Source organism: Ursus americanus, chromosome 19 (assembly GCF_024610735.1).
Source record: "Ursus americanus isolate L20-20 chromosome 19, mUrsAme1.1.p, whole genome shotgun sequence".
Lineage (NCBI taxonomy): Eukaryota > Metazoa > Chordata > Mammalia > Carnivora > Ursidae > Ursus > Ursus americanus.
In genome coordinates this window covers 37,428,547-37,454,259 of record NC_142145.1, presented here as the reverse complement: position 1 = coordinate 37,454,259, position 25,713 = coordinate 37,428,547, and the positions used below count along the sequence as shown (strand labels likewise).

General features: G+C 38.6%; 1 protein-coding gene across 1 annotated transcript in view; it reads left to right on the top strand.

Moving 5' to 3' along the window:
* The window catches only part of ASXL3 (ASXL transcriptional regulator 3), a 108,794-nt gene that overhangs the window by 24,261 nt on the left and 58,820 nt on the right, over positions 1–25,713 (top strand). The window contains exons 4-6 of the mRNA XM_045772855.2: positions 3,528–3,645; positions 4,607–4,726; positions 19,823–19,986. Of these exons, the coding sequence (XP_045628811.2) occupies positions 3,528–3,645; positions 4,607–4,726; positions 19,823–19,986 (402 nt within the window). The remainder of the gene's footprint in view (positions 1–3,527; positions 3,646–4,606; positions 4,727–19,822; positions 19,987–25,713) is intronic.

Here is a 25,713-nt window from a genome sequence, read left to right as displayed (position 1 = left end):
TTCTTCCCACCCCAGTTACTCTACCTCCTCGTCCTGGCATAATTTTCTTAGTGCTTGTATGTGTGTAAAATTATGATGTTTATTTTTGGTCATTCCTTGTCAGTCTTTTGCTAAAATGCAAAATAAAACAAAAAATTGTTTTTGTCTTCTTCGTTACTGTGGATCAGCAGTGTACCACAACAGAGTAAGTCCCCCCAAAATGCATTCGTTGCCGAATGGGTAAATCATATAAGAAGTAACATTTACCGAATATTTACTATGTGCTACAAATAGTGTTAAGTACTGTTCTGTGTCCTGTTTAAAACATCTTATCAACAGTATTGTCTTTGTTTTATAGGGATATTTTACCCAAGTAATTTATCCAGCATTACTCAGCTGGTTAGTTCATTCTTTCTCTTACTCTGCAACCTGGCCCTTCCCCATCACCCCACACAGTCATTAAGGTGGCTCTGCACCAGTCCCCAATCATCTGCAGGTCAGCACGTTAGAAGAGGGGGATTTTAATACCTCTGTTGGGCAGTGGTCAGACTCATTTATTTGGGGAGGTGAGGAGCATTGGGAATGGTGTGTAGTGGGTCTCAAAGATTGGTACCCCCAGGCTGAATCTAGTTCAGCATTATCTTTGTTTTGCTTGGTACTTTGTTTAAAAACAGGAAAACTCACCTAAAAATCCAGTTGTGTTGCATCTCTTGAGTACTTACTGCCTCCTCCAATGGGGTATGTGCTTTCCTCGCTCACTTCAGCCTCCCCCTCTGTCCTTGTCTTACGCTAACGTCCAAAAAAGCATTGCACATTTTTAGGGGGATTGTGAGGAGACATCCAGCATGTATTTGAGGGGTTAATGTGCACATAGTTGTAGAAATAGAGTTACCTAACCAAAAAACCCATGAACACCCCACAAGCAAGAGAACAGGAATCACTAGAATGCAGGCACTGCTGTATCGCCTGCCTCGTGGACGTGGCAGGTGCCAGAGTTCTCTTGTGTGGAGCTCACACTATCCCAGACATCTGTTATCCAGCATTGTTTTCTCCACCTCCATCCACATTCTGATCTGCTTGGAAGTTGTGCCTGGTGTCCGGAGTCAGATAAATCCTGCTTTCTGGAAAGTGAACTGGGATCTGCAAGTTATCCCAAAGTGACTATGAATCTAGTAAATGGGATTGAGATGCCCCTTCTGCTAACTGAACCGTGATGCTCCTCAAGTTTGCCCAGTAGCTTTCTACTTTAACCACTGTGACTAGCCTCAGTGGAAACAAGACTTCCCAATTTTTGCTATCTTCCCCTAGAAATGTTATTCAGGGTCAAATATAATGCATGGTTTTCAAAAGTAAAACAGAAACGTATGCATATTTTAAATGCACTTAAGACCATTTTTTTTTTATATGGTGGGCATTTAGTTGTGGTCCCCTGTAGATATGTTGTTTCATTTCAGCATTTAAAAAAATACTGTATTCAGAAATATTTGTCCAAATTTCTGAGTAGGAAATACATATTAGGAAAAATAATATTGAAATGGTTTCAATATTGATTGGTATTCCTGTATCCCTACCTTGGCTATACCTTGATGCTGTGGGTTTTTCTTATTATTATTATTATATCATCTCTGTCATGGTTTCTTTCTGTCCAACTACTAATTTGTCTAAAGTCGAGTCCTCTCAGCTCTAAAAGTTGAGGACAAAATTTTTATTACCTTAATAATTATTTACCACTAATGCTATAAAAAGACATTCGTCTTTATGATTCCAATTTCTAGGTAGGCCCTTTATTAGTTCACCTCTTTTCTTCTTAACCAGTATTTTCAAATATATACCTATCCACCCTGACATAAAATGAATGCTTTTAAAATACCCATTTGGATTGCCAAGGGAAGTAGTTGAAGTCTATGATATATAGACTCCTTAAAATTAATCATTCTTTGTACAAGTTTTATTGTCTTATGTAGTGGGCAAAAATGGACTTAATCATAATATAAGGCACCACATTGCCTCATTCTGTTTTATGATTGGATTGATGGGTTAATGTCTATAAAGTGCTCTGAGCTCTTACACCAGGCCGTAGAGATTTATACAGTTGTGTACACCTTGATGAAAGAAACGGTAAATGTCTTAAATATTTTATAGCACACATGTTCTCATTAAATATATTATTGACAGCAAGCTGAAGGAGAGGAGGAGGGCATTTTGTTCATTTTTGTAACCCTTGTCCCCCACACAGTGCCTGGTACTTTAGAAAAGCTCAGTAGATGTCAGAATTGGAGGGAAGTGGCTTGTGTTTTCATTAGCAACAGTATCCCTTGTAATAGATTTCCCAAGCCATCCACTTCTCCATCCGGTTCTAAATCTCTTCTGAATACGCCTTCTCTCATTTAAATGGTATTTAATTTTTTACTTCTCTAATTATTTGATCGCTAAATCGTACAACCTGCAAGTTGGACATTCAACTAATACCCTTTGCAACTAAAATGACATTGTTTCTGACAGCAGGGGATATACAACCAACGCAGTATTTTAGGAGGCTGTCACAACTTCTAGTCGAAGAACATTAATCAAGGAACTGAGTTGTTATAAAATCGCTAGAAATGACACAGCAGCCAGGAATAAAAACGTCTGAGACTGTCTGTGGTCAGCCTTTTAACCTTTTAAGGAGTTTTAGCATCCCTGTAACTCCGAATTTAATGTCTCTTCAGTTTTGTGGGCTGAAGACCCTTTTTATTACAGGTAATTTTCTGTGTAAAGCGATCCGCTGGATAAGCTGTATTTCAAAACTTTTAAATGTCTTTTATTACATTATCATCACCGTGGTTGCTTCATTTATGAAACACAAAGCACTCCCATTTGGAGAGATTTATTCTCGTCTCAATTTTTTTTCCCCTGGATTTGCCAGAACGCCGTCATGTTCGTGTTCTGAAGGTTAATGCCCAAAGTCAAGCAGACAGAAGCCAAGTGCTGCAAGGTTTCCAAGATTAGGACTGATTCCCTTCACAGAAATAAATGATTCCTGCCATGTTCAGTGATTCTGCACGGCGCTCCCCACGGCCGAGCGAGCGCATCAATACTGTAGCCCTTACCTGCTGCACGTACTGATGACACTTGGTGTTAACTTGATTGACCGAGCAGTGCACTGGAGAGGACGCACCTGCAGGAGAAGTGCAGACACATCTATTTTTATCCTGGTCTCGAAACATTTATTTTACATTTATTTTTCTTGGGAGTCATGGTTTCAAGTTCCACGGGCTCCCAAGCCACATGGCTAAGGTGGAACAGACCTTTAAAGCGCTGCTTTGTTTTCAGAATTATACACCAAATGGTCTCAGGTTGCTGCCCTTTGCCAAAAGCCTGATTTGCTGCTTTTGAGGGAAAAATGACATGAAGATGACTATTAAGAATCAGGACAAATTAGTGACTCTGTGGAATTTAAGTCTCTTAAGAGGTTGTATGTAATGTTGGGCAAATGGATCGTTTAATTCAATTATGAGAAATCATTGTGGCTATATTTTTACGTTACATTTTATTATCATGTTTTGTAGGCTTTGAGGCAGCAACAGAAAAGAAGAAATGGAGTCTCAATGATGGTAAACAAGACTGTTCCTCGTGTTGTTTTGACACCATTAAAGGTGTCTGATGAGCAGTCGGATTCGCCTTCAGGTAAAGAGCTAAAATACCGTATGCTTGGCCAGTCTCTTCCCGGAGGAGACTTCTTCACTGAGAGAGATGTCAGGAATTTTTCTCTGCAACCGAATAATATTTCTACTTGAGGTTTCGTTTTAATTTTTTTATACTTTGGACTCTTTCAGTGAGTCCAAAATAATAGGGCATTTCGCTTTTCCAAAAATAAGAGGCACCAGCTCGCTCATCATCAAAGGACTTCATTTGCTAATGTCAATGGGTGTGAGAAAATGTGTGGTACAGCCGGGTGGATTTTTTTTGTTGTTGCTCTGGCTTTTGTTTGAATGTTGAACTTTAATGGTGGACCACATGCTGATGTGCAATGCCATCAAAAGCAGTTCTTCCGTGAGTGTGAATTTGTTTTTCAGTCTTCTGCTGCAAAAATCAGGCATCCTTTATTAGTTTCTGTGTTCTGGGAACATTCTTCTCACCTCAGTGCAGCCCTGACCTTTTCTTCTAATTTACCTTCTGTCACTTTATCAGCTGTGTACCATTCTATTTTTTATAGACTGATGTTTGCATTTTCTGTTCCTGTTTCAATGTAAAGTTATTTAGAAAGGCATCCTCTCTCCTCTTCAAGCTTCTCTTCTTCCTTCATGGTTCTATCTCTGTCTTGCATCGTCTCTAAATGGTATAGAATTGTTGAAGCTTATCCGTGTGTTTTTACAAAAGGTCTGAGTGTTTCTTTTAAAAGCTATCAGATCAGTGAACGTGTTTTTGACTCCACTATTAGGCCATCTGTTCTTGCTTTTTGTTCTGTTTGATTGATTTATTGGGCTTTTCGCTTTATATCCAGCAGAGGAATCAGATTGTGGCCAAAGGTAGTGAATTAACTTATAGAAAAGGAGATTATATCTACGGTTTTTGAAATAATTTTAGATTTTTCTTTTCAAGGACAGCAAGAGGAAGATAATGACATAATAACTATTTCCTTTTTTAGGATCCGAATCTAAAAATGGTGAAGCAGACAGTTCAGATAAAGAAATGAAACATGGGCAAAAATCTCCCACTGGAAAACAAACAAGTCAGCACTTAAAACGATTAAAAAAGTCTGGTTTGGGTGAGTGTTCAATAGACTATGACATTTCACATTTTAGAGATTTATATCTTTTTCAATGAAATGATGGAAAATTCTTAGAACATTTTTTTTTCTTAATGGTTAAACAAGGAAACTTAAAAATCTCTCCAGTTTACCTCAACCAAAAAGGATATTAAATAAGAAAATATAGTTCCAGCAGATTGGGCTTAAGCATATTGCTGAATTTGTAAATGATATTATTGGGTAAAGATAGGAGATTTAAAGTGATCTCTATTCAAGAAATGATCTGGCAAGTCATGGTTTTATCTACCACGCCATGTTTTGTTGCAACTGGGTTTCAGTTTATTGGAATAGACTGTACTTGGGGGGAAAAAAGCAACTTTTGGTCAAGAGTTCATCCAGCCGTCGAGGACATTGTTATAGGGGCCGCTGCAGTAAAGCTGCTCTGCTTTGCTTGTCATCTGTGCTGCTTGAAATATTCAGTAGTGCTTGTCGGAAAAACAGTGTAAAATTGCTGAGAGTAGAGGAGACACAGTGCCTGGGTCCTGCCAGTCAGCACCAGGTTTTCTCCTGCAGACTCCCTTCCTGATCTCTTGCATCAGGAACTCAACGGCAGCATTCAGGGAAAACGTAACATGACAATTACAGAGACAAAAATAAACATATCCAGGGCTGAACATTGTAATTCTCTACCGAACCTGCCTTGTTGGATGTCTGGACCTAATGGCTTCATTTCTCTCTCTCAGTTATTTCACCTCTGAGGAAGGGTAATGATAATGACCTGGATCATTGTAACGTTTTGTAAAATGGTTGGGAGAAACTGCAAAGTTACTGACCTGAACTTTATTATTGGTTCTGCCACTTACTTTCTTGGCAGCTTAGGGTAATTCTTATTTGCAGTTCATCTGTTTATAAAATTCAAGCAAGAATTTTACTTACTTTCTCCCTTTCTCTCTGTCTCTATAAATATGTGTGTATGTGAGTATGTGTGTGTGTGTGTGTATATAAATATATATATAAATGTATATATATAAATGTGTATATATATAAATGTGTATACATATATATGATATAAGTAAAAAAAAATATATATATAGTAAAGGTTTACTGATTGCCTATTGTATACCAGGAATTTTGCTAAATCCTGGGAGCATGCTTTCAATAAAAAGTATTTGAATAGGATTTATATATCCTTAGATAAGATCTCTTTGGGAAAGCAGAATTTATTTTTGTTTTACATTCTTGGCATGTGGCATAATTACCTCTTTTGCATTATTTCCAAGGCTAAATAATTTTATAATTTTTGTGTAGCACAAAATGTAAGTGTGTTTGTATATAACCTCACATATATACTGCTGTGATTTTTTTCTAGTCTTTTGGGGGTTGTAAAGTAAGTACTTTAATAGAAGTAGCTTCTAAAATAGAAAACTATCATGGGAGAGTGCTATGTAAAGAATGTACTAAAAAAAAAATGCCATGTTATGTATGATACCCTAAGTAATTTAAAAGTCAGTGACCTTTGGTTAAAAATGGCCTGCTACCAGCTTCATTAAAGTCAATACCATATCATGAGTTTAAAAAAATTCAGGGCATAGGGACCCCCCTGTTTAATTACTTAGCCAACTTCAGGATTGGAAGTCAAGAAGAGTGTGTATTATGTCATCAGGATCCTGTAGGTGTTCAGGTCTTTAGTCAGGAGCTCTTGTATTCTAACTGTTGTTACCTAGAAGCCCTGCATGGCAATAGCCATCTTACATGTTAAAAATTGTATTGTCAGAGTATTTCAGCTGACTTGTTAGCAAATTAAAAAGTTGATAAAGGAGGCCACTGTGTTCATTTTAACCTGCTTTAAAAAAAAAAAGACTGCAAAGTAATAGAATAATGAAGCTACCTTAATGAAGGGATGTGGAAGTGAAATCATATTCACTGCCCATATTTAATGCAGTGGTCTGAGTATCTGGACATGTTATCTCGTTTAGTACTGCCTTCAATTTTGTATAGTAGAATTATTCCCATTTTTCAGCTGAAGAAACTGAGGCCCAGAGGGTGTGAAGGAGGTTTCCTGTAAATGACATGACTAAGATACTAGCCAAGGCATAGCTGGCTCTGAAGTCTAAACCGTTACCTTGGGTGTTGAGTGTTCTGTCATCTAGCCCATTCCGCAGACCTGCGGGCGCCACTGAGAAGCAGCAGGGCTCTCTGTGATGCGACGGGTCCACCATCCACGTTAAAAGGCTGGTTCACTGGTTCCACATAGAAGGGAAAGCTAGATTTCCTGTCTGATCCTGTAAAATCAGGCAGATGGAGGAAGAAGACAGGACTTAAAATAAGTCAGTTTAGGAAAAACACTGCCAAAGAGAAGCTGAAGGTGATTACTGGGCAGGAAACGGGACTGAGGCCTAACCAGCAAGCAGCTGGGTAGTGTGGCTTATTCTGTGCCAGTGAAGCCAGTGGTGCTTACGAAGCTTCCAGTATAGGCCCAGCATTGTAAAATAGTGAAAAAATGGAAGAATGAAATGAAAGAAAGGGCCTTCAGTGTAACCATTTCTAGACAGTACCCCCTGTCTCTTTCAGAAAGTAATGTTTTTGAGGTTCTATGATCCTAGGAATCTTACAGAGTAAAAGAATCTCAATGCTGTGAAGCATTTTCAAATCGGAATGGTATTTAAGATTCCTTACGGCATATTTATTTATATTTTGCTCTCCCCTCTTTGCCATTACGTTGTTAATTCCTTGGGTACAGTGACATTCCTGTCCGTCTTCGAGGTCCTCACCACACCCATTATGCCCCTCTCATTCGGTAGGTGCTGGATAAGTTTTGAATGAATTATGTTTAAGGAGCTGAAGGAGGAGTAAGTGTGGATGAATGAGGCATCCTATAGGTTTCGGTATGCTTACATACCCTTGAATAAAAACGATCCCGTGCTCCTGGGGAAGGTCATTCTTGTATAGCCGCAGACACGGCACAAAGAAAGATGAACCCAGCCAACACCCAGTAGCCAGCCAGACAGGGAGAGCTGGTTCTCCTTCGTGTTTGCCCCATCAGGGTTAGACATCTAATTCATACAGTTTCAGAAATGTGCTTTGAACCATCATTGTCTTCTCTAGGAAGAAGTAACCGTATATAACTCCTAACCTGTTGAAACCATTCTGAATTAAAACAAATGGCGTAAATCTTTTCTAACTTAAATTGGTAACCCTGATACTAAATCCAGTCAAAATCAGAGGTTAGGGTGTTAGTCTAAATTGTCATCCTTATTGTGAGATTTCCCTAATAGGATATAATCTACTTCTCATTGTCCCCTAAGTGCTTCCTCTTGGTCTGTGGCAATTACTCAAACTGCAGGCTGGTCACCCTATTCAGGGATAGATTTCACTTGGGTCTTGGAATCTCATGCATGTAGCCCAGAGCCTGGTGCCCCTCCCTGAGGACGCTGTGGGAAGAACGTGCCATAGACCAACTTCAGGTCCCTTCATATGTCATCTTCCCTGGAGAGGGTGAGGAACACACAATAAAAAATTACCAGGAGTGCCTGGGTGGCTCAGCTGGTTTAGCTTCCGACTCTTGGTTTCAGCTCAGGTCATGATCTCAGGGTCATGTACTCAGCGGAGTGTCTGCTTGAAGATTCTCTCCCTCTGCTGCTCTCTTCACTTGCTCTTTCTCTCTCTCTCTCTAAAATAAATAAATGAATCTTTAAAAAAAAAATTATTGAACTTTCGTATCCCTTAGTCATTCTAGTTCTTCCAATGATGATCTTGAAACTATTATGAGAAATATATCACTAAGCATGGGAACCCATTACTTCTAACATGGGTTTTTGTTTGTTGGTTTATTTGGTTTGGTTTGGTTGTTCTTTTCCAGGGTTATGTATGAAAATTATGAGAATATTTCTCTGAATAGCTCTCTGATTGAATAGTCATGGTAACAGAGTGAATGGGTACAATTGAATAAAATAATGGGTCTAAAGACTGTTTCTCTAATGATGTTAAAATAAAAATGGGTCTGTCACCCATTTTTACGTCATACATGGTAGAAACACTATTCTGATAAGCATACAAACAAATGCTAATGATATCTACTGGGCTCTTTTATTGTCAAAGGTCTTGCAAATTAGTATCACAGTAAATATTAATGAGGCAGTAGAAACCTCAGCTGGTGAGATGAAAGGTTGGTGACGGCTGAAAATAGGGTCTGAAGTACGGGTTTTCTTGCCTCATCAGTTGTTTCGTAGCCTGTCTCCTGCCCTTAGCAAAAGATGAAACTCCTTTAAAACCTCCCCTATGGAGCTTTCTGAGCTAACCCTGGTACATTATCATCTCACGGTCTTCAGGGCACTTAGAGGACAGGCTGTAAATATTTTTAAAAATTGTTTAATGATCCTCTCTCCTTCCACTTGTTTTGTATTAATTTCTCACATTTTTCCCTAACTGAAATGTAAGTTCCTTGAATTAGGGGTCATTGACCTAAGCCAGTTTTTAATTATACTCCTTCCTACCTGATCACACAGTAGGAGTTTAAAAAGTACTTGCTAAACAAATCTAAGCTTCTAAAGGATTATCTCTGAGGGGTTTTTAATAAATATCTTTACTGAGCCCAACTTCTAGGATTCATTCCAGTGTATTTTATTTGGTTTAATCTTTTTGTAGTGAAGAATTACAACTTCGCTGGTTTCATAAAATGTTACACACTTTTAAAATAATGCAGGAAAATTAAAATAAAATTTGAATAATATCCCTAAATCCTATCATCCAAAATAATTTTCCCAGTGTTGTATAAACATGATTTGACACCATTTTTTTTTATAATCACGTACATATAACACCCAGTGCTCATCACAAGAAGGGCCCTTCTTAATACCCATCACCTATCTAGCCATCCCTCCACTCCCCTCCAGCAACCCTCAGTTTGTTCTTTATAGGTAAGAGTCTCTTTTGTGGTTTGCCTCTCCCTCCCTCCCTCCCTCTCTCTCTCTCTCTCTCTCTCTCTCTCTCTCTCTCTCTCTCTCTCCTTTTCTTTCCCTTATGTTCATCTTTTTTGTTTCTTAAATTCAACATATGAGTGTAATCATATGGTATTTGTATTTCACTGACTCAATTAGTTTGCTTAGTATAATACACTCTGCTCCATCCATGTCGTTGCAGATGGCAAATTTCATTCTTTCTGATGACTAATATTCCATCATATATACACACCACTTCTTTATCCATTCATCAGTTGATTGACATTTGGGCTCTTTCCATATTTTGGCTATTGACAATGCTGCTATAAACATCAGGTGCATGTGTCCCTTTGAATCAGTATTTTTGTATCCTTTGGGTAAATACCTAGTAGTGCAATTGCTGGATTATAGGGTAGTTCTATATTTAACTTTTTGAGGAAATTCCAAACTGTTTTCCAGAAGTGGCTTCACCGGTTTGCATTCCCACCAACAGTGTAAGAGGTTCCCCGTCAGCTACGGCTGATGTCAAAGAGGTTGCTGCCTGTGTTCTCCTCTAGGATGTTGATGGTTTCCTGCCTCATATTTAGGTCTTTAATCCATTTTGAATTTATTTTTGTATGTGGCATAAGAAAATGGTCCAGTTCCACTCTTCTGCATGTGGCTCTTCAGCTTTCCCATCACCATTTGTTGAAGGGACGTTTTTCCATTGGATGTTCTTTCCTGCTTTGTCAGACATGAGTTGACCACAGAGTTGTGGGTCCATTTCTGGGTTTTCTATTCTGTTCCATTGATCTATGTGTGTGTTTTGTGCCAGTGCCATACTGTCATAATGACTATAGCTTTGTAATAGAGCTTGACATCTGGAATTTTGATGCTTCCAGCTTTGCTTTTCTTTTTCAAGATTGCTTTGGCTATTCAGGGTCTTTCGTAGGTCCATACAAATTTTAGGATTGTTTGTTCTAGCTCTGTGAAAAATGCTGGTGGTATTTTGATAGGGATTGCATTAAATGTGTAGACTGCTTTGGATAGTATAGACATTTTAACAATGCTTTTTCTTCCAATCCATGAGCGTGGAATGTTTTTCCATTTATTTGTGTCATCTTCAATTTCTTTCATAAGTGTTATAAAGCACTTAGTTTCTATAGAACACTTAAGAACACTGTTCGTTTTTAGAGTACAAATCTTTTACCTCTTTGTTTAGGTTTATTCCTAGGTACCTTATTGTTTTGGGTGCAATTGCAAACAGAACCAATTCCTTGATTTCACTTTCTGCTGCTTCATTATTGGTGTAAGGAAATTCCACAGAATTCTGTATGTTGATTTTTCATCCTGTGACTTTACTGAATTAATGTATCAGTTCTAGCAATTTTCTGGTAGAGTGTTTTTTTTTTTTTGAAGATTTTGCTTATTTGAATGAGAGAGCTAGAGAAGAGAGAGGGGCAGAGGGACAAGCAAACTCCCCACTGAGCAGGGAGCCCGATGTGAGGCTGGATCGCAGTATCGAAGGTAGACACTGAACCGACTGAGCCACCCAGGAGCCCCCTGATGGAGTCTTTTGGTTTTCTACATAGAGTATCATGTTATCTGTGAATAGTGAAAGTTTGACTTCTTCCTTGCGATTTGGATGCCTTTTATTTCTTTGTGTTATCTGATTGCTGAGGCTCGGTCTTCCAGAACTGTATTAAATAACAATGGTGAGAGTTACCCAGTATAACTCTCAGGAACATCCCTGTCTTGTTCCTGACCATAGAGGGAAAGCTTTCAGTTTTTCCCCATTGAAGATGATATTAGCTGTGGGTCTTTCATATATGGCCTTTATGATGTTGAGGTATGTTCTCTCTGTCCCTACTGTGGGATATTTTTCTTTCCCTACTCTTTTCAACTTGATTATTTTCCATAATTTTTTCTTCTGTTTCACTTATTTGCTCTTCTGTTTGTTCCATCCTGTGGTCATTATATCCAGTCAGTTTCACATTTTGGTTATAGCATTTTTATTTCTATTTTTTGGCCTGACTAGTTGTTAGGTCTTTTATCTCTGTGGTAAGAGACTCCCTGGTGTCTTCTATGTTTTTCTCAAGCCCAACTAGTGTCCTTATGAATTTTGTTTTAAATTCTGGATCAGGCATATTACTTATATCTGTTTCAGTTAGATCCCTGGCTGTGACCTTTTCTTGTTCTTTTGTTTGGGATGAATTCCTCCATCTTGGCATTTTGTCTAGGTCTCTGTCTTCTTCTGTGTGTAAGGAAAGCCTGTTATGTTTCCTGCTCCTGAGAACAGTGGCTTTATTAAGAAGAGATCATACACTTTCCAGAGTCTGGCACTTCAGGAAGTGTTTCTGGTGGATACTGTGTGTGCTCTGCTGCTGTGTTTTGGCTGCTCTTTTCCTCAGGTCAGTCCACTGCAGAATTTCTACTTGCCTGCAGTGAGAAGTATTTGGATCGTATCCGGAGTGTGGCAAGTGTTACCTAGGTGTGCGCTGGGTCTGCGTGTTGAAAGAGGCTGGGGAAGGCTCTAGCTGCGCTGGGACTGGCGCCATCTTGTCCCAGAAGGGCAGCCGTGCCAATGCAGAGGAGCTCGCAGTTCACAGTGAAGTGCAGCAGAAGCATGAGTTCAGGTTAGACGCCCCCAGATGTCTCCGGCAACGGCACCTGCTGGCTCTGTTATCCCCTGAGAGGCAGAGCCACCTCTCCCACATGCACTATAAGAAGGGGGAGAAAATCTCTCCCAGTGTATCCCAGAGGATCCTCACATTGCACCCTCTGCTCTCGGGCCTCCACTCTTCTCCACGGGAGCACCTTTACACCCACCAGGCTCCACCCCAGCCATGGCACGGAACTGGAAAACTCCAGTCTTTGAGCACCACTGGTTGTAAACACTCAATGTAACCAGCCCTCTTGTTTTCTGAGCCAGTGGCTTTGGGGACGAGTCTTCCTTGTGTGAGCCCCTCTGCAGTGCTCACTCGTTCTCCCTCTCTCTCCCCCTCTCCTCTCTCTGCAATCAAGGCTTCCTCCCCTCTGCAGCAGACAAGATCTTTCTCTCCCCAAATCATATCTCCATACCTCCTACCTCCACACTGTGGCCTCTTCTCTCCTTCCAGTTGTGCAGCTTGTTCTGTCGGTCCTCAGATCGATTTCTTGGGTGTTCAGAATGATCCAATATTTATCTAGCTGTGTTGGATGAATGAGGCAAGCATAGGGTTCTCCTACCTTAACTCCTTTTCTAGAGACTGAAAGTCTGAGATAGGGCACTGGCAGAGTCAGGTGAAGGCCCTCTTCTGAGTCAGACTTCTCTTATCCTCACCTGGTGGAAGAAAGTGATTTGACATCTCTTATTGTGTGTCTATAGCCAGAAATCATCTTAGAAAAACTGTATTAACCATTTTAATTAAAAGTACGAAGTTTAATTAATTTTAGCTGAATAATAAAGTAAAACCAAAAAATTAAATTGCTGAACATTGCCACGAGATATATTCATATCTAAAAGTTCTCTCCAAAGGTATTAAAAAATGAAAAACTGAAATAGGAGTGATTATTTTTTTGATTACTCATTACAGCTTTGGACAATCTATTATAAAGGATATATGAATAATTACAATTACAGACCCTCCTATCTCCATGTTTTTGTTACTTTTATTATTTTTAAACATCAAAGTTGCCAACATTTATGTTCTGTTTTGTAACCATAATCTCCATAGTTATTTAACCTCAGTACTATTTTTTAATGGATCCAATGCTACCCGATAGTCTCATTATACAGATACTCGATTTCTGAAGTCTGTGTTCAGTCACACTGTAGATGATTTGCTTTTGTCCTATGATAAATTTTTTTCCCCTTACACTAAATCTTTGAGAGCCTGTTTTTCTCTGAGCTCTTTTAGTATCATTCCTCTCTAATTTCTTTGAGACAATGAAGAATTCTTTCATTTTGAACTCTTTCTGTATTTTTTTGGGTAGTTCCTCTTGTAACAAAAGACCCTGGGCTGCCTGTTGCATGGGCTCCTTCCCTCCGGGTGAGTGTTATGTCTGTGTCTCTGTGTTTGTGCATTTTATGCATAAATCCTCTGTGGGTTCCCTCCTGGGAAATAGGAGTTTTTAAGCCTGCAGACTACCCATTGATCAGCAAGTACACCAGAGCAGTCCGCAGCCTTTACTCACATTGGTGGTCTTTGAACTCCCTTTGGTTCAGAATAATAGAGAATTTCCCTGACCCTGATTGGACATATTCCCCATGATGTTTATCATGAGGCCAGCCTAGTGTCTTCTTGTGTGGCATAGACTCTTACTTTGGCACTTTGGCAACTGATGCTTCTCTTCCCTCCTTCTCTGGACTTCAGCTACTTTACTCTCTCTGGTGTCCAGGAATTAGGTACTAAAATGACATCTTTTTCTTCCTCTGAATGCTGTAGGGAGACGAGGTACCAGCTCTAATGAGATAAGACAATCAGATATAATTGGATTGTTCTTAAGCCAATTAAGAGTAAGTGTGTAAGGATAATTAAAATGGGATTAAACATCCTGTGCGGCTACAAATTTAGCAATAAGTTCATCTGCTCTGTCTTTGTTCCAAAATTATGGAACATGTTCTTGCTTAGTTGGACATCTTTGAAATACATCTTCTTTTGGGTTTGTTATTAAAGATTATGTACCTCTCTGAATCTTCTTTTATCAATGATTTTTTAAAAGATTTTGAACCATACTACATAGTAACCAACAGCGTAAGTCCTGCTTTTCACATTGCTTATAACACATGTTTTGAAGTCTTATGATTTTCTTATTTTCCCAGCACTCCTCCCCAGTCAGAATCACTCATGGTAAATGACCTCAGCTACTTCATATGAGATTATTTAGGCCATAAATGAGAATTAAACAGACTACTTTCCTATATTTCTCAACATTTCTGTCTCTAGATTTTGCCTTTGCCTCCACTGCTGAGAAAAGAAGCTTCTCCCTAATTCTCTCCTTGTGATTTTTTTTTTAGTTGTGAAATACTTTAAACATATAGAAAAGTACAGATGCTAATAAAGCAGACACCTATGTGCCTATCTCCGTGACTAAACAGATGTTAGAGTTGGTCAGATTTGCTTTAGATTTTTTTTAAATGATACGTTTGTACTTTTTTGTGTCATATTGGTTGATAGTTTTTTCTCTTTTTTTAATTATGTTCAGTTAGCCAACATGTAGTAGTACATCATTAGTTTTTGATATAGTGTTCAAATAGTCATTAGTTGCATATAACACCCAGTGCTCATCACCACACGTGCCCTCCTTAATACCCATCACCCAGTTACCCCATCTCCCCATCCCCCTCACTTCTGTAACCCTCAGTTTGTTTCCTGGAGTGCAGAGTCTCTCATGGTTTGTCTCCCTCTCTGATTTCTCCCCCTTCAGATTTCCCTCCCTCCTCCTATGGTCTTCCGTGCTGTTGCTTATGTTCCACATATGAGTGAAACCATATGATAACTGTCTTTCTCTGCTTGACTTATTTCACTTAGCATAATCCCCTCCAGTTGCATCCATGTCGATGCAAATGGTGGGTACTCATCCTTTCTGATGGCTGAGTAATATTCCATTATATATATGAACCACATCTTCTTTATTCATTCATCTGTTAAAGGTCATCTTGGCTCCTTCCACAGTTTGGCTATTGTGGACATTGCTGCTATGAACATTGGAGCGCATGTGCCCCTTCTTTTCACTACATCTGTGTCTTTGGGATAAATACCTAGTAGTGCGATTGCTGGATCTTGGGTAGCTCTATTTTTAACTTCTTGAGGAACCTACAAAACTAAGAGGCAACCCACAGAATGAGAGAAGATAATTTTTTTCTCATATACTGTTCTTGTTTATCCTTATTTTGGAATAAAGGTTAGATTAACTTCATAAAGTGAATTGTAAATATTTCTTTATGTAAATATTTCTTTATAAACCTATCCTCTGGAATATGTACAAAATGAAGTGATGGGCGAGTTCTTAATGGACTGGTAATACTCATCTTTAGGGCAACTTATATATTCTGTGTGTATGTGGGATAGGGGAGGTTGCCTGTTTATCCATTATTTTAAAGTTTTTGCAAATTTATTCAGGTTTTCTGTTTTAAATTAAATTTGAATATTTATAAACTGAAAATAGTTGGTCTTCAAAGATATTGGAACAAGTGTAGTATTTTATTATGCCACTTAAAATCTATTTTTCATTTTATGTGCCTTGTCTGCTATATCTAGAATTATGTCCCTACCTTTCATTCCTCTTTATTTATACCAGGTTTTACCAGAGGTATGTCTATTTCATTAGTCTAATGCAAGAAACAAAAACAAAACCCCTTTTTTTGGTGTTGATGGTCTTCATTGTCCTTTTCTATTTCATGAATGTATACTCTTATTTTTGTAATCTTTCCTTCTCAAATTTTTCTAGTTCATTTATTTATTTCTTAATTCATATAGTTACCCTTGAATTTTCAGTATTTTTTCTAGTCTGTAATAGATACACTTATCTTTTAAACCGAGTTGCATTTTACAAATTTTAGCATTGTCCTTTAGAATACAAATATTTCCTAATTTCTATTAAATTTTTTTCTTTAGCTTATGAAATACTTAGAAGTCTGCTTTTGAGTGTCCAAATAGATAATGGGTGTGGGAGGATTGGGGAGATGCTGTGTTTGTGTTATTGCTACTAATTAGACGGAATATAATATCGTTCATCAGTATTTGTAGAGACTCACTGGGCAGATTTTTGTTTGTTTTACTGTTCCTTGAGTGATGACAAAACATTGCTTTCTCTAACAGCTCAGTGAAGTGCCCTATGTTAAATTCATTGGTTCAATATTGATTTTTGAGTTGTTACAGTTCTCATATTAAGGCAAGTTTTTTGTCTGATGTCTCCGTTTCTGGTAGAAGATGTTAGGACTTCCCGCTAGCATCGTGTAATAACACTTTCTGTTTTTAGTTCTCTTGTTTTAAGTTTTTGAATGATATGCTGCTTAAATGGTTGCAGATTTAAGGTCATTATATCTTCTCAGTGAATTAATCCTTTTACACTTAATGATCTTTCTCATCCCCAGCAAGGTTTTCTACCTTTGTTTATGTTGTCTGATGTTAATATTGTTGTATTATTTTGTTGTAACGAGTCTCAGCCTCGTATGTCTTTATTTCGTTTTCATCCATTCCTTATGATTTTTAAGTTTATTATTTGTAAGCAGCATATAGCTGGGTTTTAAATCTAGTATGAAAATCCATTTATATTTATTTTGATTTTGTTGGACTTAATTTTTAATTTTTCCCCCGTTTTTATGCCTTCCATTTGATTCATTGAGATTTCCTCCCATGCACTTATTTGGGAGTTATCACTCTCTGGTTGCTTCTAGTGGTCACCTCTAGAGCTCTCACCAAGTAAAGAACTAGTCCAAAGCTTTCTCCTTCCCAAATCAGACCAGGGTTTATGTAGTGCTCTCATTTCAGTCACACCGTCCCATCTTGTATGCAGTTATTTTCCATTTTATTTCCTCTTTATTTAACTTATTTCCTTTATTTAACTGTCACTGGTTCTTAGTATTATTTTTCACAGTTAATATTTACTTGGAGCTGCTCTAATCTATTAGTCTTTTAGTTGGCTCTGGCTTCTGCAACCCATTTATTTCTTCTTTGATTTAATGTCTTCATTTGTTGAGAACATCCACTAGTGATTATTTTAGCGAGATCTCTAAAGCATAGAATTTCCTTTTTTTTTTAAAGATGTTTCATTTATTCATTTGAGAAAGAGACAGAGACAGAGCACAAGCAGGGGAAGAGGCAGAGGGAGAGGGAGAAGCAGACTGCCCGCTGAGCTGGGAGCCTGACGTGGGACTCGATCCCACCACCTGGAGATCACGACCTGAGCCGAAGGCAGATGCTTAACCATCTGAGCCACCCAGACACTCCTAGAGTTTCCATTTTGGATCTTGAAAATGTTGTTGTTCTTTTTTTTTTTTTTTTTTTAACATTTTATTTATTTTGGGGGAGGGAGAGCACGAGTGATGGGAGAGGCAGAGGGAGCAGGAGAGAGAGAATTTCAAGCAGAGTCCCTGTTGATTGCACAGCCTGACTAGGGCTCGATCCCAGGACCCTGAGATCATGACCTGAGCTGAAATCAAGAGTCAGATGCTTGACTGAGCCACCTCGGTGCCCCGACCCTGAAAATGTTCTTATATTATTGCCATCATCTAGATTGGTGCTCATATTCTCTTGACCCTTTGAAGATATTCTGCTGCTATCTGTCACTCATTGATAAAATTTCTGTCTTATTATCATCCCTTTGGATGTAATCTGTTTTTCTTAAAAATTGTTGTAAGATATTCTTTTTATTTTTGATGTTTTATAATTTCAACACATCAGGTGAAAGTGGGTATTTACCCTTCTTGAGCTTTATCTAAGAACTCATAATTTTTTCAGTTCTAAAAATGTGAACCATTAGTTCTTCAAATACTACGTGTCCTCCATCTGCTGTTTTTTTTTTTTTTTAAGATTTTATTTATTTATTTGACAGAGAGACAGCCAGCTAGAGTGGGAACACAAGCAGGGGGAGTGGGAGAGGAAGAAGCAGGCAGAGGAGCCTGATGCGGGGCTTGATCCCATAATGCCGGGATCACGCCCTGAGCCAAAGGCAGACCCTTAACGACTGCGCCACCCAGGCGCCCCTACATGTGCTGTTTTGAAGCTCGTGTAGATGTTCATTCTGACTGCTTATGCCCTTCCACATATTTCTTCACTATCCTGCTTTTTGACCCATCATTTTTTATGCTGCATTCTAGATATTTTCATCAACACTGTATTTCAATTAATAATTCCTTCCTCTGGGGCGCCTGGGTGGCACAGCGGTTGGGCATCTGCCTTCGGCTCAGGGCGTGATCCCGGCGTTCTGGGATCGAGCCCCACATCAGGCTCCTCCACTATGAGCCTGCTTCTTCCTCTCCCACTCCCCCTGCTTGTGTTCCCTCTCTCGCTGGCTGTCTCTATCTCTGTCGAATAAATAAATAAAATCTTTAAAAATAATAATAATAATTCCTTCCTCTGCTGTGTCCTTTTTTTTAATTTAAAAACTAAATTTTCATTTCTAGGTGTTCTGTCTGGTTCTGTTTCAAAGTTGCCTATTCTTCCATCATAGTTCCCTGTTCATTAATAATGACTTTGATTCTGTCGCATGTCACTATTATTTAAAACAAGAGTTGGCATTTTTTTCTCTCAGGGGCTGAGGAGTAAATATAGGTCATGTGATTTCTGGCACAGCTACTCAACTCTGCATTGTAGTGCAAAGGCAGACCTACGCAGTAGCTAAACAATCGGGCATTTACTATGTTCCAGTAAAACTTTATTTACCAGAACAAAAATTGGACTGGACATAGCTCATGGGCCATAATTTGCTGACCCTTGATTTAAAACATACTCTATTAAAACGGCTCACATTCAAGGTGTTCTCTTAACTCAAGTAACTGAAAGTGGCAATTCTTCTGTTTGATGCATCAACTGGCTGTTGGTTAGAGTGGATTATTTTCTTGTATGTCGTGATTTTGAGCTGTGAACTCTACACACAGCCTTCTGTTGAAGGTCGGTGTACCCTGGGTTGTAGAATTATCCTTCAAAGTGTATTGGTATTTTAGATCTTGAAAGTAATATTTTTTATAAAGGATTGCTTTTTAAATTATTACTTCTAAAATACCCTGAATAGGAATCTTTTGAAAGAATCCAGTGCTTAGTGCTCTGCCTGATATATGGGGAACCACACAGCTCTGAGCTAGCTAGCAATACCTCTGCTAAAATTAGCAGCACTGTTAGTATTGTTATTCTTGATCTTAGGTCTTACAGAATCTAGAAAAATTGTAGTTGTTACCATTCATGCTCCCAAAGTTTTTTAAAATGCTGATTAATTGGAAGACCATAATTAAACTACTTCTTCATCTAGACCTGATACTACTTTGACTAACATATATAGATGGTATGAGTGAAGTATACATTATGAAAATAAAAGACAACTAAGACAAGACAGAAACACAAAGCAGCTCTGGAGAGTTCCTTCTGAAATGTCACATTAAGAAGTGACAGAATTAGACATATTATTGAATATGTTCAATATGTACATATATGTGTACATACATGTGCATGTTTTCCCCAGTCTACAGTGAATTAATGCTCTTGCTTGTTTATCACAGGACACTTGAAATGGACCAAAGCTGAGGACATTGACATAGAAACCCCAGGATCTATTCTTGTCAACACTAACTTGAGGGCATTAATAAATAAACATACGTTTGCTTCCTTACCTCAGCATTTTCAACAATACCTCCTGCTTTTGCTCCCAGAAGTGGATAGGCAGGTAAGTGGGAGTTTCAGACATTTGATACTAGTCACTAGTTATATTATCGTGAAGTGGTAGTTCTGTTATCAAAGATGACTGATACATATAGGGACCGTTTTTATAACAATATAGTCTGTTTATAATATATATACTTGTTGCTAGCATCAATGTGTTTAATTTGCCAAAACAGAACCATTTTTATTATCAGTAGAGAGCCAATTCAGATTTTAAAATATAGCACACTGCCGTAGAATGAAAACAACAGACCTTTCCACATTGGAAAGGGAAAACAAAGAAATCAAACATTCCATTATCAAATAAATCTTTGAAGTAGCTGCTCCTTTGCCTGGAGGGAATATTGAAGTGCAGCAATAAAAAGCCAGGGTTTCTAAGAAATTATGTAAATGTTTTTATTCTCAACTCTTTCCAAAAAGCATTTAAAATTTGTTTGCAGTTGCCTTCTGAGACTCCATCATCATGAATATGATTGCCTATAAATAATCACCTTTTATCTTTTTTTTTAGTATAACTGAAAATGCTTTAAGTTTATTTTTGTATTTTGAAAAGCCTCTAAAATAAGGAAATTCAAATATAGACCCATAATAGCAGGCATCAATCATCTTCTAAAGCTGTTTTCTTAGAAAAGGAAAAATATTTCATCACATAAACTTTTATTAAATTTCACAAAAGTTATTAAATGGCAACTAGGAAAAATTTCCTTGTGATTCTTATTTCAATAAATTTTGACACTGTATATAGTTTCCAGTTGATGGACATAATGTGTATCTGTTTATGTATTTGCATTTCAGAATGATAGGTACATCCATATACTGAAATGGGCAAGATTGATTCAATATTTCCATATTACTTTGAATAAATTTTCTTAGCTTTTTATTTGATTCTATTTTCTACTAACTTAGCTGCCTTCTTTCATATCTATTTAAAATGTGATGAGCTACGGTTTTCTACCACTCACGTGTATCTCTTTGTTGGAGGTTATTGTTCACATTTAGAAAAAGATTATTTTGATTTCGGGTACTTTTCTGTTTGGGAGTTTGCCTTCATTCCATGAAAATTTGTTTAATGTTTACTATGACTATGGTATGTTTTAGGTACTTCGGAGTAATGGAAAGACAGAAAGTGCCTATTAAGTATTTATTAATGATTAGGTGTGCTTCAGCTGGGTACATAAGCTACATTTGTGAATAATCAAAATATATGAGGTAGAAACAGGTAAGCCTAGAGGGGGAAGCACAAGGTATATTGAGTTTTCATATGCAGAAGGGAATAATCAGAGACAAATTTAGGGTCATTGCATGGGGCCTTGAGATGTAGGCAGGATTTGAATAAAACAGATGGAAGCCTACCAAGTGAAAAGTTCAGAGATACAAAATCAAGAGCTATTTTTGTGGGAGTCTAGATAGTAGGGAGAACAGTGCAAAAGAATCTGGACAGGCAAATTGGAAGTCAATTTTGGAAGATTCCTTGAGTTATGAGGCTAAGGAGTCTGAAAGTGTTCTCCCTGTTTGCAAAGCCATTGAGGGCTTTTGAGCACAGCTGTGATATAGTAAGATGGTTGCTTTTTAAGAAAATTATTCTGGCAGTATTGAAAGGGAATGTAGAGATGGGAAGCATAAAAGTGGGAAGAGTTGTTAGGAAGCAATTTTAGTTGTTCCAAAAAGGCAAAATGAGGGCTCGAATTTGGAGAATAGTGTTGAAATTAAAGAGGAGGCAGATAATGTGATCATACCATCATCATCCAGGGGTAGCAATTTTACATTTTGTCCAATAACACGTTACAAGGGATAGGGAGAAGCCGCTGAGGACTCTCAGGTTTCAAGTTTGTGTGGCTGAGAACTGAGTTTGGGAGTTAAGGGAACCTTTTTTGGGGGGGAGGGAGACTGATTTACTAGTGATAGAACTGTTTCCTCCACCTCTGCATGTGTGGGGTTCATCTTGTTGACGATTCTGCCCCCAGCTCCTGGAATAAGAGCGGACACACACAAGGTGCTCAATAAATCTTTTGGAATGAAGAAATGACAAATATTTTGGTAACCCAGAAGGCCAGTCTAAGCCTTGTATTTTATTCAACCTGTAGCAGTTTCTGTTCCTCATTGTTTCTAGTTACTGTGAGAAGTGACTGGATGAATACGGCACCATGCCTGTCCTCATATAATAATTAGTCCCCTGGGAAATTACTCCGGCAGTATTTACTGAGCATGTACCGTGTACTGGATACACTTTGCTAAATACAGAGGATGTAAGAATGAATCTTGGGGAGAAATCAGATACAGGAGAAAGACAATGTCATGCTGATACACAGTACACTTTGCTCATTACGAGGTTAGAAGTCTAAGAACTGGGTAAACCTACACCAAATTTAATATAAGACCAGAAAGAGCAACATCAATGTCAAAATTGACTTTTAAAGAAAGTCTTCTGTAGGCGCAGAAGATGAAGAAAATTTAATCGGCAACTAATATTGGAGAAGATTTTATGGTGGAAAGGATACCTCAGTTGAGCCTTGAAGGACTAATAGGTGTTTTGTAAGTAGAGCCAAGGGAAAGTGAATTCTATGGAGGGAGAGCGTGTCATTTATAAAGATCTGCTGCTTGTGTGTTCCAGAAGATTTCGTAGTTCAGTACAACTGAATCGTCCTGTGGGGGGAAGTGGCCAGCTACTCTGCTGACGGGGAGTATGGTTTACAACCTTCATGACCTGGTTGCAGATTAAGCTCTTGGAACTTTTCCTGAAACCAATGGATGCCATCATAGAGTTTTTCAAGTGAGAAATGGCATGCATACAATAATTTAAACAGATATTTTCATGCCTGGACATAGGGGAGCGAAAGGGGATGAATAAAGTACATTCCTTATTTTCTCCTAGGAGCTAGTAGCCCTGTGAATGATGGATTGGACAGGCAGAGAGATAAGACACAGAGAAACTGGGTAAGAGACAATTGCACTAGTTGAGATAGGAGACAAGGGTGTGACCTTGGGCATTGGCCTTGGAAATGAGAAGAAAGGACTGAATTCCAGACATCATTTCAACCTACTTGAGTAGGAATAAATGACAAATTGCCTGTGGGATAGGGTTGTGAAAGGTCTAGAAGGCAACTGGATATTCTATTTAGTGTGTCTTGGGAGGACAGAAAAGCTCTATGGGCCTATCATCCACTTGATACCAAGAAATTTAGAGCTTTGTGTCTGAGTGCCTTGCTCGAGCGAGCTGAAGCACCCTCTCTCCTGTCAGAAAGGGGCAGGCAACTTGACGCAGCAAGCTCCCCAAACTGCTGCTGTTGGAGTGCAGCTTAGAAATTTCCAGATGGGCTTGAACACCACCATTCTCTGGGCCAGAATGAGGAGGAAAGGCATGCAAATGTGAAGCTAACTACAGAGATTTCTTTGAACCAGTGCAAAGTACTATAATTATATGAAACACCTCAGAATTTCACTTGTGTGAAAGCTTGTCTTTATGTATCTGTATAGAATGTGAAAGTCCCAGGTTTCTTGTTTCCTTCCTTGACTCCCCAGGTTTCTACCAGATTTCTCCCCCGAAGCAGCCCCTTCCCTAGCAGCCTCTGTCTGACTCTGGACCATATAGAGCTGGGAATCATTCAGTTATTACATCTTCAGATATGGAAGCTAGGTTTCCCCTTTATCTTATCAGTGCCAGTTGTCATTCTGCCACCTTGTCTGGTATTTTGTTTTTCTGTATTTCTACTTTTCTGTCTTTTGGAAAAGGCTGCTTATCTTAGATGTCATACATATTAACTTCTAGTTGTTTTATAGCATTTTCACATCTAGTTATATTTAATTTTACTCTCCTTTAGACATTGTACTGCAAGTAACAGAAAATCAAACTCAAACTGACTTAAATATAAAGGGATTTATTGGCTTAGGTAATTAGGAGATAGAAGTTAGAGTGGCCTTCTGGTTGTCGGTCCTGAGATCATTTATTGTCAAGAACCCATTTCATTATTATTTAATGAATTAATTTTAAAAGTTTTGTTTCTTCTTGTTGACACTATTCTAATCCCCCTTTGGGTCTTTTTTTTTTTTTTTTTTTTTGGTTTTCTTTTCTTTTTTCCCTAATTCCTCTTTGTGATAGGATGGCTACCTGAATCAAAAAATGGGTACTTGCCTTTTGGTTCACATTCATGGGGAAAATATTTCTGTCCCCGTATTTCAAAGAAAAGATCTAAGAGTCACACTACGAGTACTACTAAGATCACAGGACCACTTCTTTTTTTTTTTTTTAAATGATTTTTTATTATATTATGTTAGTCACCATACAGTACATCCCCGGTTTCCGATGTAAAGCCACAGGACCGCTTCTTAATGCCTCTAGCTAAGGAAATGGAATATGCAAATTGTTTAGAGCGGCTAGACCTATTCTTGAACCTCGGTGTGCTCACCATCTCCTGAAGTAAAATGGTGCACTGTGATAGAGGTCAGGGAACTTGAGAAATCTGGTTTTTAGGAAGCTGTACTAGAGGATATGCAATTGGGCGTGGGGGAGAATCTTGGCAGTCCATTAACAGTGCCCACTGTCATGGGGTAGGTCTTGAGTTTGGTTTTAACATGTTGGATTGAGATGCTTCTACTTTACGAAATGTTGAGAAGTAATTATATATTCAGGTTTTAAAACTGAAGGAGCTGGAGTTCGTTTATGGCTGTTTATAAAATCTACATAGGTAATGGCATCAACTCTGGGGTTTGATGAGGCTTCCAGTTATAGTCATCCCACCGGAATATGTATATTTGTGAGAGGGTGTGGATAAGAAAGAGTATGGGAAGGAGCCAGGGAATAGACAGAAAATAGCAGATACTTCAGGGGTCATCGTGTGCAGTTGTGTACTGGCAAGAGTGTCAAATGGACGTTAGGAGGTCAGTGGGGAGTAAGGGGGACAGCTTTCCTTTGTCCCTCTAGATCACCCTTCCGCCTTCTCCACTCTGCTTTGCTGCAGGAGGCTACACCATGTGTGGAGTAATGCACCAGGAGGACCTATGCCTTCTGTATTTTTTTTTTAATTTTTAAATAATCATACACTTCAAGAAAATTTGAAGATACATTAGAGAATTCATTTCCAGCCTGGTGATCCATGCAGGACCCCCTTCCCGCAATATACTATGGCCGTAATATATTTGCACCTTGCACCTGTTAGTTGGCACATCCTTTTTATTTGTCCCAATACTGCTGATGTTCACTTGATCGTTTGATTAACATGTATCTGCCAGTCTTCTGCAGTGCAAAGTTACCTCTTCCCTCTTTGTAATTAAATCGTATTTTGTGAGGAGGTTCTTTAAATGATGTAAATATCCTTTGTCTTCAGACCATCAATTTATTCATTTATTTGTATCTGTATGGGTTCATTGTTTTCTGTCTTTTCAATCGATTACTATGCTTGAATTGTCCCACATTTGGTCACTGGGAGCCTGTTCAAGCTGGCTTCTGTATCTTCTGAGATCTCCACTGTCCTCAGATCCCTTCATTACTCTGAAGCACATCACATTGTTCCAGCCTTCTCTTGTAGTTTTCTTGCCCAGGCCCTGGAGTGAACCCATCTTCAAGGAGCCATGGTTCCCTCGAGTGGAAGATGGTATTTAGGAATTAGGACCTCACAGCACGTGTACTCTTAGTGCATGTGTGTGTGCATGTGTGTATGTGCATGTGTGTGTGTGAATACCTCCTTACCTCTGCCTGGGAGACAAGGAACAGCTGACAGAAGAAAGAGCCTGAGTC